Genomic DNA, 16,556 nt, shown 5'->3' on the forward strand with positions numbered 1-16,556 from the left:
CAGAGTAGGGAATAAAATGATTTTTAGGTTTATTTCTGGTTACTAAGATTGCAATTAATGTTTTGTCTAAAGGCAAAGAGTTAAACACTCCAGCCATTATATGCACTTTAATGCAGATGATAGTTTAAATGTCCCTTTAAATGTCTTTTTTGTCCCTTTTGCAAATACTCACCTCCAGTCAGTTCCAGTACCGGCTCAGTGAATGCTGCGGATGGGGTCTATTCAGACCCCCGTGTGCATATGTTGGTTATATATCTATATATATATATATATATATATATAAATATATAGTCTACAGACGTAATGTGTGGGTGTCCCTGACCTGACTGCAAGCTATTGTCTGTTCCATTTACAGACATAGCTTAGCTTGGAGCATGCTTAACCCGCTTATGGTATAATGTCCTTAGGGATACCCTAGACCCAAGGGTTTCAAAGGCTTCAACAACTGCAATTAAAATGTGTTTTTATATATATATATATATATATATATATATATATATACATTTTTTTTATATAATTAATTCTTTGATTCTTCATTATGACATCATACAGTTCGGCCAAAGTGGTAGAACTGCCCAGAATCCCTGCTGTAAAAATGTTCACGCTGCACATTTTACTTCTCGTAGCATTTCTTATTCAGATGATGAAGACTTTGTATAAGACACTAAGGATTCAGAAAGCAGAGCATCCACACAAAAATTTTGTAGCTTTAAAGCAAAGCAAGGAAAATTTCACCGGAGCTCACAAAAGGAACCAGCAAACATGTTTCGCCGATTGCATAATGAAAATGCAGCCCTACTTTACTTTGCAATCTCTGTTTATAAATAACCTTGTGATATTCAAAGAATTATTTTTTTTTTTGTACGATTTTCTTCTGACCTCGTTTTAAATCTTTGTAGCTGCTCGAAGAAACCTTGACTGAATGAAAATGCTTTTAAGGAGGTGAGAAGGATACAATTCTTGCTGTGCTGAGAAAATGCCATTTTGTCGAACATGAAGTTAACACCTTCACTACTGGATGCACAATTCTGCTTCCAGCCTGTCCATTAGTAAATCACTAAAAGTGCAATTAATATAAACCATGAGGTTTGGTTTCTTTGACTTTAAAGGTCTACGTAAGATCTTACGCAAGCGGTTGGCTTTACACAACTGTGTATTGTGCTGTTCCGTGTACTGTGTATCTCATGTGTATGTTGTTAAAATAGTTGATTTAACTCAATTTATATATATATATTTAAGTAAAAACAGTCTAGCTTTACATTGTTTCAGCTTACATCGTCTTTTCCTGGATCCTAACCAAGTGTTAATATGAGGACCTTCCCTGTATTCATAAGCAGACTGTTGTCTGAGTAACCAGGCAGTGTACTCGTAGGGGGTATGTGGATGCCTTACCTCCCTAGCGGCTCTAATTTGAAGATCTTGAGCCACCACAAGAACTTTTTCCCTTCTTTTTTATTTTTTACTTGCAGTTCCACATAAAGCCACTGGGGTGTCTACAGTAATAACGTTTTCGAGCAGCATTCATACCCTGACTGTATCATTTCTGTGCTCATTTGTGGTTTTTCTATGTAGACCCTTTATGTGAATGGTTGTTGAACTGGATTTTATAGATTACGCAAGTCTATAGGCATTCCTGTGGGCATTATCAGTATTCCTCTGCAGCCGAACAAAGAAAAAAAATACAATAATGAAATCGTAAAAGGCACACGTCGTCCTAAAAGCACACGGATGCTACTTTTTGGTCTAATAAATAACAAATCACGCCTTTCTAAAAGCAGGTGCCCCCTGTATGCATAAAGACCTAACCCAATGTTGACTTTACAATCCATCACTGCTTAATGTAAAATACAGTCTGGATTACAAATTACAATGCCTGTTTTTGTACATTTATATAATGTTCTTGCAGTAAATCAGTTCTATACCACAGAGAAAAATTGTCAGTTGTCATAATGTCACTGGAGTATGCAGTTTATAGTGTTTGGATTGCAAAAATTCCAAAGCGGTGAGGCCAATTTGCAGGTGCGTAGTAGAAATTTATCACACTTATCTACCATTTCTGAAGGGGCTAATACTGAAAGTCCACTATACCCTCCATGGTAATCTCCAATTACATGAAATGAATACGAGTAGATGAGCCATTGGATATGTGGGGAAAAAATAAAAAAAGTCTAATGCTTTTCGTGAAGATAAAAAGTATGGTTCCTTTTTTCAATGTAATAAAGTAAATGCAAATATTTTAATGATGTGTGAAGAATCTCAAATGCTGATGTCGAGCTGTAAATTTTTATATCACAACTGAGCATTGCTTTTTAGTAGTTATAATGTAAGTTTTAGATTGTATTCTATTCCATTACCGAAGAGTAAATGTAGAAGTAATGCATGATTTTTAAAGTGCCTTCTCGGTTGTATTTTATGTGTTTTTACCGATAATACATTTTTTGAAGATGCTAAAATACATATCTGTTATACATACATATGTTATATACACTATATGGACAGTATTGGGACACCTGACCATTACACTAACATGGACTTTTATGGCATTGCATTCTAAACAAATATATAGTTGCCACCCCCCCCCCCCCCCTTTGCAGCTGTAACAGCTTCCACTCTTCTGGGAAGGCTTCCACAGGATTTTGGGGAGTTTCTGTGGGAATTCTTGCCCATTCATCCAGTAGAGCATTTGTGAGGTCAGGCACTGATGTTGGATGAGAAGGCCTGGCTCGCAATCTTTATTCCAGTTCACCCCAAAGGTGTTTGATGGGGTTGAGGTCAGGGCTCTGTGCGGCCGGTCAAGTTCTTCCAATCTCGGCCAACCATGTCTTTATGGGGCGCAGTCATGCACGGGGGCGCAGTCATGTTATAATAGAAAAGTGTCTACCCCAAAATGTTCCCATAAAGTTGGAAGCATAGGGTTGTCCAAAATATCTTGGTATGCTGAAGGGGACATCCCCACAGAAACACTCCAAACAGTGGAAGCTGTTATAGCTGCAAAAGGGGACCTTGTAGCACTTTCTTGAGGTATCTCGTTAAATTGTGGCAAAAAAGGCAGTTGGCCCAAGTTTATTAAGGGTAATGTGGTCAGCTGTCGCTTTTGCGTTGTTAACAGTCCCAGGTGTAGACCTCTTCTCTTGTGATTCCTCAAACCTAGGAACTTCCCAAGGCGCTCTCCCCCTTCTTCTTCTTATGGCAGGCAGAGTCAACTTCCCAAAACATGACATTTAGGGCCATTTAAACTAAATATTTAGCAAAAACTTTTGTTAAACTTTATTTTGTATAAAATTAAAAAAATTGTAATAATAAAAGTCTTACTTTTAGCGATTTCACCTTCCTCATTCTGCACTTGTACATGGAATGTGATAGATGTTCTTTGGGAAAACTCAATTATATCTTCACTTAAGATAACCATCTTCTTTGGACATACTGAAACACACAATGGGCAATATAATTACATTTGAAATAGCATCCAATCGAATGTCAACTCTTTCTACAATGTAATTTTTTCAGCAAAACCGTTATCACGCATACAGTATATTTAAAAAAAATGGCCTAGGAATAAATTAAGTTGAAAGTAATTTAAACCTAATAATAGATAGGCTTATAAAATAATTATAAGGTGTACAGAATCCAGATTAGTTTTTTTAATACGAGCTTCTGAAATCATTGAAAAGATACATACCTGAAGCCTCCTATGCCACTACTTTTTTTTGGCAAAAATGTAAGGTCTACATCTGGCTTTCTTTTGGATTTGAGTAAAATCGGTTCTCCCAGGTAGCTTCCAAAACAGGCCTCCCATACCACTCCTTTTCACTGCGATGTTAAATCTGACCAGTGCAAGCTTGTTATAGTACCATAGCACACACAGCCATCGCTACCCCTACCAGGGTAAAATGCCATATGTAGCATTTAGTAAGGTCACTATGGTAGGTGTCCAAGCTACAAACACTGGTCCACACTGTATATGTATACCTGGGAACATCCAGCTACCCAGAGACCTCCCTTTTCGGGCTGCATGTAGGTGGTCCTTCTGTTGTCGGTGAGCAGTCCCACTGACGTTGTTGGGTGGTCTCACACATAGGAAAACACTGTGGTTGGAGGAGAAATAGGCGGAGAGGGGGCCATGCCCCAATGCAGTTCCCGTGACCCAGAGTTTCTCCATGGTGACAGCGGCACTTCACCCAGAGTCTCCGGGCCATATGTCTATGAGCTAGTTACAAGGCAGATAACTGATCTCCCCAACTGGCCCATGGAGAAGGGGTGTGCCAATAGGGCTAGCTGCCCGGCTATGCAGCTGTGGGCTTGCTGCCCCCATGGACATGCCACCCGAAGCCTAGCCAGGGATTTGCCAGTAACAATTTGTACCTATACCTTAAGCATTAAACTCTAAATCTTCATCCTGAGCTGACAATAATACAATAAATAATACTGCTAGAAAACCTACAGTCCTCTATGTAAACTTTCCCAATGATTTTGCCTTGTGTGACAATGCAATCTAGCAAAAGGACAAATTTAAAGGCCATCAGACACTAAACACACATGGTATACTTTAAATGATGTCCAGATAGAAGCCTTGTAAACTGCCTTTTGGGAAATAAGTGTTTTCACTGACTTGGATCATTGCATTTCAAACATTCTGGTTCCCTTAAAAAAAGAAATAAAGCAGTGATGGAATATATTTGTCATCACTAGGGAGAGCAACACGAATTCTAGGACTGTTCACAATTAAGCAGATCAAGCATATAATAGGAACGGTCTCCATCATTTAGAAATAAATGCACAAATCTTCATGCATGCAATGTTTAAGAGAATAGATGTGGTTATAGATCTAGTTTTACATGTTCCATACACTCCCAAACTCTTGTAAATGGGCATCATGAGTTATAGTTAATAAGCAAAGGAAAGATCAATTTCGAGCCAACCTATTGTGAAATTTTACTGCCAAGTTTCAGAAAATGCTCTTTCAATTTATGATAAGCCCACCAAAAGTCGGGCATTAATCTAGCTATTGTTTTCTTCTTTCCCATACTCCTTCCTGAGTCAGTATTTGCTCAGCTTATGCTTGGCATAAGTGGGTCCAGATCTCATAAATGTTGCTCCTGTGCCTACAAATCATTAACATTTGTTATTGTAAAGAGTCTTATTTTTAACCAGGGGTGGGCCACCTTTGGCACATTTCTTGTGCCTCTGGGGTGATAGAGGATCTTTACAAAAAGTATGGGTATCAGGGTATCACAGGGTGCTACAGCCCTAAAAGTAACAATATGTATAGAAACAGTGAAACCAGGTGATTCATACAATATATATATATATATATATATATATATATATATATATATATACCGGTAATTACTTTATCGGCCAACTGCTGCCTATGCACTAAGAACATTTCAGTAGCATATATTATTGTATATATTGTATTTATTATTTGTGTTTGCTTCCATGGTATTTAATTATATTTATTCACTTATGATTTATTAATTGAATAGAATTTATTTTATATGTATTGTGGCATTGTCTATTTCTTTTTGAATATTTTATTTATTTCAGTGTAATATCACTCAGAGACTAGCAGTTAATTATTTTAACCACTTGGGGTTTGTATTTATTATTTTTTTCGTATTTGCTGGTGGTGTGTGCACTTTAGCGCTGTGTATTTATATTTCTATATTATAAAACTCAGCATTAGGTATGTTAGTTATACATACTAACTGCTTCACTTGCTCTTTTACAAGTTTCATTTTTAAAATGAATACTCACCTACCCATGATCCTCTGGTACTATCCAGCATCTTCCCCTGCACCTGGAAGCCTCTTAGAGGCTGGAACACCACAATGTAGTGTGCGATCTTAATATATAAGTATGGAGGCTGCGTAATACTGAAAAGGCCATTTTTTGGCAATACGCGGCTTCAAGCAAGGGGCTTCTGACACCATTGGTCACATACGGCATCCGACACCCCATACAGAAGCCAAGGGTCCCTGAAAAGGCAGTAAACTATGGCCTTATTGTGGACAATATGTGGCTTCCCACATGGGGTGCCCGATGTCATTGGAGGAGGTCACCATCACATTTGGTGCATGGTCCAGCTGGGAGAGGCAACACTGGAAAGATGTGAGGACTAAAACAATGCCAGGAACAATGCAGGAAAAAAGCAGGCAAAGTCACCCCTGGAAAACTTCAAGTAAGTTTTCCAACACACCACTTCACTAGCTAGCACACAATACTAGGTACCCTACTGATTACAAAGCTATACTATCCTTTCATTAACCATTTGAAATGCAGGGGGTTACTCTAGGGTTCTAATAAAGTCATTGCTACCTGTAGAATACATTTTCTATAATAACCCAATCAAGAACAAGTTGAAAGTAAGATAAAAATAAAATGAGAAATTCTAATTATCTTCTTTAACACTGTAAACATATTTGATTTTCTTTACTTAAAACCTATGGCTTTCAAATCAAAGACACCTTCCCTTAATTGAATATATTAATTTAACACAACAAAATAATAATAATAATAATAATAATAATAATGATAATATATTATCTGGAACATTCAGTTTCTTTGGCTTCTTTAAGCCTATACACCCCAAAACAGATGTCTGCTGTTTACAATAAAATCTTTCTTTGCAATAGGATTTTTCTAAAAGTTTTTTCCCTTTAACTTTTTCATCTTTTTACAGCCTTTTTTTAATTGGTGCCGGGCTTCCTGATACGCCACTGAGCTCTATTAGAGAAGCTAACTTCAAATCCAGGAGCGCAGAGAAGCTCGCTTTAATGGCAATCCATATTAATCAACAGAGGGATGCCACAGCATTATGCTGAGGGTTTTCTTTAATATATAAATATATAATTGGATAGCATAATAAATTGCATACCAGCAGGACGGCCATTGATCCACAGTCCATCATAAATTACACCAGAACAATGAATCATAGCGCCTTGCCCATTGAACGCGTCATTTCTCCACTGTCCCTGCAAATGCAAGAAAAAAAAAACATGCATTGGTTCTACGATTCTACGATTGCTATGTCTTCTACTTAATAAAGAAGGGATTACTTCGGTAACTTCTGAATAGCAAACTGGGTGGGCCCTGAAAAGGAGAAACTAGTTAAAAAAATATTTTGTACCATTTCTCTGTAAAGTTGAATGGTGGACCACACAATATTCAAAGATTATCCAACGCGCACGCTCAATTTTATTATTTTTTTTTAAAAGAAAAAAAATAAAGAATTAGAGGGGAAAAGCAGGGGGAAAAAAAAAGAAAGTGTTTTTGCTGGTAATACAAATGTTTCGCGTTATAAGAAAATATCTTGCCTGAAAGAAATTGCTGTAATTGGTTATCCATTCTAGTCTACGTTTTGTTATGTGGCAGCTGTACCCAAATCTTACATTGAGGAATGCCTCCCAATTTAAATCTTTAACAATGTGCATTCATACATCTGTCAAGTGTGGGACATATTCTGCAACACAAAGAAAAATCTCCATTGACACCTGCAAATTTTGGGTACACAGGCGACACTCTCCTGTTGCCAGGACTTCCACGGCACATGCTGCTTGAGATTACGTCCCCCGTTAGACCAAGCTTTCTTTAATTACATTATTAGAAGTGGCAAAAAAGAAACCAGTGAAAGCTTTGCTGGCAGAAGGAACGCCGAGCCGACAGCTGTAAGCAGGTGCTGACTCTTATATCTTTGGACTGTGCAAATAGCTGACCGCATTTTGGCAATAGGGGGTAAAAAAAAGTCCTACTTACACCTAGAATGTCTGGAGTTTCCAAGCACAAACAAAAACCCATTAATTACAACTGGATAATATCATTAATTATTTAGATTTTTGTTATATTTTATAATGTATAAAACCCCCTAAGCCTGTTAAGCTGGGCTTTTTAAAAAAAAATTCAGATTATTACATTATTTTTTTCTAGGTGGATGGCAGTTTTCAGAATCATTAAGAGACATATTTATTAATGCAATATAAAATTAGTAAAATTTGAAAAGTGGTCCTATCGCCATAGAAACCAATGGAACCATTCAGCAGAGCTTTTTCTATGGTTGCTACAGTGATAAGTCACTTTTTATAACAGATAAAACCCTGAAGTGCCAGAGTTGATTATCCGTTTCATTTGGGTCGCTTGGTTTTTATTTGGGGACACTTATTCTGTATGCGCCAACGTCATTTTCTCACTTTGATCAGCATTTGATCAGTATCCATTTGTAAGTCATTATGAACAGTTATGAAAATATAAAAACTACTATAAATTACTATCTGAATTTTAACTTTTGCACCATTTTTATGACTACCATCTTAAGCAGGCAATGCAACAAAGCTTCGGGAAAGGCAAGCCGAATGAGGGAGGTGGTTCTGCCACTTTACAGATCTCTGGTCAGACCTCTCCAAGAGTATTGACACAGTTCTGGAGAACCTCATCTCCAGAAGGGTATTGACGTACTGGAGAGAATTCAGAGGAGGGCGACTAAAATGGTGAATGATTTGCAGTATGAAAAATGAAGGGTTAATGAACGTCTCATTCTTTACATTAGCAAAAATCTAAGACACGTGTGAATGTTGAACATTCGTAAGCCTGCTAGTAAATGTGTCAATTGTCCAGACACTTATTTCATAATAGAATTTCCCCTCAATATTGGGAACTATCATGTAGGAAAACAAAACCTGAGAAAGATTACACAAGCTGTTAGCAAGACTATCCAGATGCTCGAAACATATTTAGTAGCACTATTTCAACAAAGCAATCTGTGGTTCCCTAGGGTTTGATTGGGCAGCCGAAGAGACATAACAATACTCTTGGGAAAATCTCAAGCATATTGAATCAGACAAAGGTCAGAGGAGTCAGTCGGAATTGGTTTCTGGATACTGGTGAATCGTGTCTTAGCTGTTTGCTAGATCCCATGGTTTAATGATATAGTTAGAAGATGGAGACACATCATGTAAAGGATGATGCTTTATTACATAAAGAGGTACTTTACATTACTTAAATCAGTGCAGATTATGTCTCTTGGACACAGCAACAAGTGTCCCCATCACAGACAATACCTCATTTTCACCAGTACTGCAAAGGAAAGAATGCAAATGTTCTTTTATGATGATTATATCACAAACTGGAAGATCATTTCTGTAAGTAGTGTTTAATTATTTATGGGAATGTGCTATATTATTATATGCATGGTTTGGGCTCTCAAACCAAAAACATAGAAATGTATTGGTGTCTGCACCATTTCTAATAATTGCAAAGAATTAAAAAGATGCAAATTGAGGAAAAGTGAAGGACACATGAATCATGAAAATGCATTCTCTTAATGCTAGCGACAATAAACATTAAAATATTTAACTAGATTCCCCAGGTACATGAAATTGTGTTGACACAACGGTCATGTGTCTTTCTTCAGGTGACCGTTCCACAGTTATCCCACAAAGCCTACTTGAGAAGATACTTGAGCTGTCTTGTGTACCTGTGTTGGTTTTAGGTTAAGGACTAAGCTTAGGAGCTCAGAGGGACCTCGGTCTTGATCTTCATGTAAACAGCCTCAACAGGGATCAAGGAACCAGCTTGATATCTCAAGCTTACCCAATACTCTTAGCTTGTTATGATCATTATCACATGTCTTCTTGGCTAGACACAGAAGCTTACAGTAACAAAACTCTACATGCATTTAAATGTTCGTCTTTGACCTCTCAGACGCCTTTCTAAGGCAAGCTGTATAGCGTGTGTATCTCCGCAGCACGCCATGCCCCAATGCAGTGACCTCCACGCCACAGATAAGACCAGTATTTTGTATGCAGTTGATAATAATATAAAGGTTGTGTGGCTGTATTTCAAATGAGATACAATGTTCTTTGTTACTGCCTGTGCTCTTACACAAATAAAATGATGGAACGTAGAACATTTTCCAACGCAAAGTTATCAACATCTCTAAAGCATAAAGGTTGGGGATATTTTGTAGTAAATGTCTGGGATTAAAGTATAGAAAGTAAATGTAATTTTGGCAGATCATTTTAATTTTTTTCCTAACTAAAAATTTCCTCTTCCAGAACAAGAGCTATGAACATTGGCTGGTCATGTGTTGGCCTACACATTGTGTTAAAATTTTACCCTGTATAATATTACATTAAATAATAAAAAAAAAGATTTAATAGTTCCATATTTTAAAAGCTGTAGAATATCCGTATCCGGGTTACCCACTAATTCTGGAACAGGACACAATGAAGAACAAAATACTGTTAACATTTCTGTGAGAAGGAATGCCGTTCAGCATCACACCTGTTTGGCACGATTAACAGTTGTGTTCGACTACATCCACCAAAACATACAGGAAGGAAATAACAGAGATGAAATTAAGCTGGGCTTGTGTCTTTAAGCACTTGTACAAAAGCCAGAAGCACATCACAACTGGGGGATACATTTCACATAGGATTACATGGTAAAAACTGAGATATCAGGCTTTACAATAGGGGATTATGTGAACAACTTTCTCAGCAAAGTTATGCATACACTGTAACATATTAGAAAAAGATCTGATTATCGCTGACATTCTTCCATTTGTCGACACCTGAAAATATGTGCGGCTGACATTTGGTGTGCTTCTCACGGAAAAACCAATGCGACTGTGTAACGTATCCTATTGTTTATGACATCTAATGGGTTAAACATCTCTATAACTGTAGCGCCAGCACATGCACAGGCGGTGGTCATATGCACAAAAGCAATGCAAACAAAAAATAACATAGGTAAAGAAAGGAATGAACGCGCAGGGATGTTCTGTAATAAGCCAGATTCCTCTTATTTTATATGGTAAGACCTAGAATTATAAAAACCAAAAGAAAAAACATGTTCTTTGACTAGGAGCATATCAGAGGGTGGTAGCTTCCATGATCCTTCTGTGAATCTGCCCCTATCTGGGGCATAATGGAAAAAGCTCTAGTTTAGCATTGTATTCAGTAGTGGCCTTATTCTGTTGAAGCCATCTTCTTAGTTTGGCTGTTGGGTATCTCCAGATTCGTTGCCTTCCAGGTGCTTCTTCCTTGTTCTGCTTGCTACTTGATCACCTATGGTTTACAACCATGTGTTGACCCGAGACCTCTGTCCTCCCACTGGTCCCGCTCTGCCTGCCTCAATACTTCTACTTGGAAATCCTCTTCAACCAAATGTACAATAAAAATGTCGATGAATAACACATTATCTTTATGATGAAGTGAATTTCCTGTGCCCATATGGAATCTACCAAGAAAAAACAGAATCCAGTCCTTTGGATTCTTTTGGCTTCCTTTTGTAGTGACCAACTGAGCTACTCGCTTTTACCTGTATTATAAACATCTGTATGGGAATTTAGAACATGCGCTTACAAGCCTTCATTTTGCCTAATGCTCTGAAGCCATTCTAGAGTTCAAAACTACACCGAACTCTGAGCCAACCCTTTCAATGTCATTATTTCTTATTTTCTGTGCAGGTGCTCAATGTATCTGCTATTTTCAGAAACCATCTTTAGCTTTTACTGGTAATGCACCCTGATGATGGAATCCTTTTACCGTACATTTTTCTTAGCACCAGTACTCTATATAATGGCATTGCTATGTAGGACTGCAACTACAGACTATATTTAATCCACTGAGATTATTCCCAGTCTCACTAAGGGCACAGTGACACATATAGGCTTTTATTTGGCAATCTTATCTTTTTTTGATTTTGGTTTTTGGCTAATGTAATATGCAGCTGAAATTGTACTTTTACTTAAATGTTAAGTTTATCTGAAATAAAGTATTAGCATTACATACAAGGCAGAATTATTACATTACAAAATATATTAAAATATAAATGTATAAAATATATTATATAAACAAAATAGATTATATTTTACATATTACAGTGACTGTTCTGCATATGAAGATCTGGGAGAGCGCTTGTCTCATGGCTGGGTGAGCAGAAGCATCTAATAGCACAAAGTCCTTCTCCGCTCCTATCGATGTTTGATGCCATTGCCCTCATTCAGTACAGCAGCTGCCCAGCAATGGTAAAGAGGCAGAAATGTCCAAGATCTCTTTGGCCCAGCTTGCTCTCATCAACTAGATGACTAGGGAGAGGGGTACGGGGGGGGTTCTGCCAAACCCATTGTGACTTAGGACTGGGTTCCAACTCCACCCCATGACACCAACAGTTAAGCACCTGCTCAAAAATGTGGCCATGCAGGACCTGAAGGGAAGCTGTGGCCTTCACAGCTACTAACAGAATTTGTTATACAATGCTACCCATAGTTTTTGTTTTTCAATCAGTATAATTGGTTTTAAAGGCACACTTCATTCCTATTGTTACGGTGAATGTATATTGGAGTTCATTTTGTGTGGACTGCAGTGCATTTGACTGCATAATCAGTACGCACATCATTTAGTTATTATGTTCTTCTGATTCACTTAACTCCTCCCCAGCTCCTCTATTGAAAGCAGGAAGCATACTACAGTACACTCCTTGTGTAGAACTCCCATTCCAGTCAATGGGGTGCTGAGTTTTACTTTTGAGCTCAGCTGTAAAAATAAAACACATAGTATGTCTACATGGAAGCGGGATGCACAGCAGATGATTAAGTAGCAATCTGGTTTAGCAGTCTGCATGTCTGACGAGTAAAACCACATAGACTTCATATGAATGCTCACAGTTAGCATATATCTAAAGTAAACCACATATCTGTGACTATCTTGTATATGATAATACTTACATTACATGGTTAGTAACGTTTAAAAAAAAGAAAGATAGGAAATGCATGTAAATGCCATTTATATAATCTGCACCAAGTAAGAGGGACACTGGATGGTATTGCATCATCTTCAAGGTACTATTCATTTAAAGACATTATAAAAAAAATAATCATAAGTAAAATGCTACGCAATTTTTTCAGAAGGAAAAACACCATGGGTTGTATTCTTCTAATCCATGATAAATTAATCTCCAGTATTAAAACACCAATCCCCCCACATACTGAGATGGAAAAACTTTACAAAAAAAATCTAGCCACATAGATATTGTTTTTCTATAGATAGAACCATCAGATTTTTTTTTTATTTACATAAATATAAATCTTAACCATCAGCCTTAAGAATGTACCCAGATGCACATAATGGAATATGAATTGCTCTAAAGTAATGCCACTGTGTATAGTGCCTACACTGAACAGGGATGCAAGAAAGAAAACCCTAATCATAAAACATACACTGTTATTCCCATTAAACGCTGTTATTTCTGTTCTTCTCCATAGTTCCTGTATATTTATACACAGTTTTAAAGGCATTCATGCATGCTCTATCATTCTAAGTGTCTGCTGGAGTACTTAGCATTGTTGGTTAGCAATGCTGTTGGATATTGTTCCCGGCGAGAAATTGTTCCACCTTCGAGCACATTACAATTGAAAATGTGACTGTAGTGGTAAACATTTACTGCCCAGCAGGGAGCACAGCTTGCATCTATCCAATTACATTTTATATAGAGATATTATATGAAATCTTACAGCGCCACCTAGAGGATATAATGGATAATACATATCACAAAATGTGTAGTGCGGACTTTTTTTGATTACTAGTTTAGTCATTTATTACTAATCTAAGTACCTATTGCAGAACTTCACATACAAAAAAAGATGCATCCGCACCAATGCCCCCCTTGCCAGCTACGGGGTATACATTATATTGATCTATTTTTTCATTTATTATTTTATTTTTTAGTCTTTTGCTCATATGTACTTTTTTGAAGACGCTAGAGGATTTCCCTAAAAGTAATAATATAATTAATCCATACGTGAGCTTCCAGGCTTACTATTCCTACAAACATATCAACCGCACATCACTGCCAAGGTCGGCGAAGGTCAAACTTCTTCCGAATCCAACAGGTCTAAATATACATATATCTATACCTTTATAAATAAAAGGTAATTTCACACTAAGTTGGCTATTTCCACCAAAAAGTGGATTTATGGTAACAAACCTTGGGTCTTGGATGATTTGACTGCTTCAGCAACACATCACGAGACAATATTCTTTCTTTTTTTTCTATACTGTTGGGCTTTGGAGTATTAAACACATTATTTAACCTGCAGCATCGGAGCTGGAATATTGCATTTCTGCAGTATATGTGACATTGTGTTGTAGGTGCTCTGAGTGTAATATTTGTGTGAGAGTCTCGCATTGTGTTCGTTGCCTGGCAATAAGCCTCCTCCGGACTGGTTTTAGTGGGGAATCTCTGGGAAAGCTCTGGGAAGTATTTTTAACATCGGTAGGAGATTTGGAAGTAATGGTGGGGGGGTTGAAGAGCTTGTATTGCCATGGCTGGCACGGATTTGCACTACAGGAAAATGTTATGTGGATGGAAGGAGGTTCTATATAACAATATATGTGTATCTATAAATATATATATATATATATATAATGTACTTTCCCAAAAGCAGAATCATCTGATGATCTCCTGCTAGAGGTGTGAGAGCAAAATGTAGCATGGGGGTCAACAAAGCTAAACCCCAGATCCCCACAAACCCCCCGGAAGACCGTAGGCTAATATAATGTGCCAAACTATAAAATGTAGGATGTGGGACGGTAACAGATCTGCTTTAATGATACTGTTTTAACTGAATAGAACACTTTTTATATTGATTATTGCACCAGCCTCCTTAATTCTGAATGGTCAAATTAAACTTTGATACTAAATATTTCCCCCGGAAATGCTTAATTCTAACCTTGTCATGTGACACGAGGAGAGGTCATTTATAGGTGGAAGGGATTTGTTGTCACGGGAGCCAGTTAAAGCGCTTGCAACTTTTTCTGTTCTAACACTCACACTGTGAAAGAAACCATATGTGCCTAGTGCAGGGCTCGACAAACCATGGGCGCCAGGTCGCCATGGCGACTATCAATCACTTTCTGGCGCCTGAAAAGCAAGGAAGCTGACACTCAACTCAGCTACAGGGGGTGCTAAGGACGGGTGCCATGGGTACACCGTAAGAGGAATGCATAGTGCCCTCTAGATTGTAAGCTTGCGAGCAGGGCTCTCTCCACCAAATGTATCGGTTTGTCTTAGTCTGTCAATTCTTGTCTTGTCATATCCCTTGAATTTATGTATTGTATTAAGCGCTGCGTAAACTGTTGGCGCTATATAAATAAAAGATAATAATAATAATAATAAAGAGGTAGAGTAAGAGGCGGGAGGAGGAGTGTATGTGTGTATAGTATTACAGTCAATGTGCGTATGTACTATATGTATAGTGTCAGTGTGTATGTGTAGTGGCAGAGACAGTGTTTGTGTGTATATAGTGCTATAGTCAGAGTGTGTGTACTGTAGTGTGAGTATGTATAGTGATAGTGTGTGTGCGTGTATTTATAGTGCCGGTATATATAGGTGTGTACATTTTATATATGTATGGTGTCAGAGTCAGTGTGTGCAAGAGTGTGGTGTTAATGTGTATGAGCATATGGTGTTGTGCGTGTTACTGTGTGAGTGTATGTCAGCATATAGTGTTAGAGTATGTGTTTTGGTGTGTGGTGTTATCATGCATGTGCTTAACCCCTTAAGGACCGGGCTCATTTTTCGTTTTGTACCCTGTGGGACCGAGGCTGTTTTGACACTTTTGTGGTGCTTGTGTTCAGCTGTAATTTTCTCCTCACCCATTTAGTGTACCCACATAAGTTATATATTGTTTTTTTCAGGACAAGATGGGCTTTCTTCAGATACCATTATTTTGATCGTATCATCTTATTTACTATAAAAAAAATTAAAAAAACATGGTGAAAAATTGAAAAAAAAACACATTTTATGACTTTTATTTGAAAAATCTTTTACTCACCTAAAAAAGCAAGTAAAAAAACTAGCTAAATAGATTCTACTACTTGTCCTGAGTTTAGAAATACCCAATGTTTTTATGTTTTTTTGCTGTTTTTTGTAAGTTATAGGGCAATAAGTACAAGCAGCGTTTTATGATTTCCAAATCTTTTTTAACAAATCTGGTCAGTCTGCCTCCATCTCCTCTTTGGAACATCTTTGAAGCCGGTTAACTCAATTTAACCCATTCAAACCATATATTTTTGAAAACTAGACACCCCAGGGTATTCCAAATGCTGTTATTTTAACCCTTTCCATGCACCAATTATACAACTACACTTTGTCAAACTTTGTAATAGTAATTTTTTTTAATTTTTTTTCCACACAAATTGTACTTTAGTTATAGATATACAGGTGCTGGTATATGTCACTGTCAAACAACACCCCAATATGTGTTCAGCAACATCTCCTGAGTACAGCGATACCCCACATGCATGGGTTTGTCAGATTGTTTGGCTGGTAAAAGGCTACTTTTGGGGCATGCGTAATTCAGGTGGTCATTTGGTCATTGTGCCTCCCTCTCCTCTTTGGAATATCTTTGAAGCCGGTTAACTCAATTTAACCCATTCAAACCATATATTTTTGAAAACTAGACACCCCAGGGTATTCCAAATGCTGTTATTTTAACCCTTTCCATGCACCAATTATAGAACTACACTTTGTCAAACTTTGTAATAGTAATTTTTTAA

At 37.5% G+C, this 16,556-nt stretch overlaps 1 protein-coding gene across 1 annotated transcript in view; it reads right to left on the bottom strand.

The window, feature by feature from the left end:
- MORN1 (MORN repeat containing 1) overlaps nucleotides 1-16,556 on the bottom strand; it is an 87,144-nt gene that overhangs the window by 57,346 nt on the left and 13,242 nt on the right. Inside the window, exons 7-8 of the mRNA XM_089487821.1 lie at nucleotides 6,878-6,974; nucleotides 3,313-3,423 (exon numbers count right to left, since the gene is read on the bottom strand). Of these exons, the coding sequence (XP_089343947.1) occupies nucleotides 3,313-3,423; nucleotides 6,878-6,974 (208 nt within the window). The remainder of the gene's footprint in view (nucleotides 1-3,312; nucleotides 3,424-6,877; nucleotides 6,975-16,556) is intronic.

Source organism: Sceloporus occidentalis, unplaced genomic scaffold, assembly GCF_023333645.1.
Source record: "Sceloporus occidentalis isolate IW3139 unplaced genomic scaffold, rSceOcc1.0.p SCAF_35, whole genome shotgun sequence".
Lineage (NCBI taxonomy): Eukaryota > Metazoa > Chordata > Lepidosauria > Squamata > Phrynosomatidae > Sceloporus > Sceloporus occidentalis.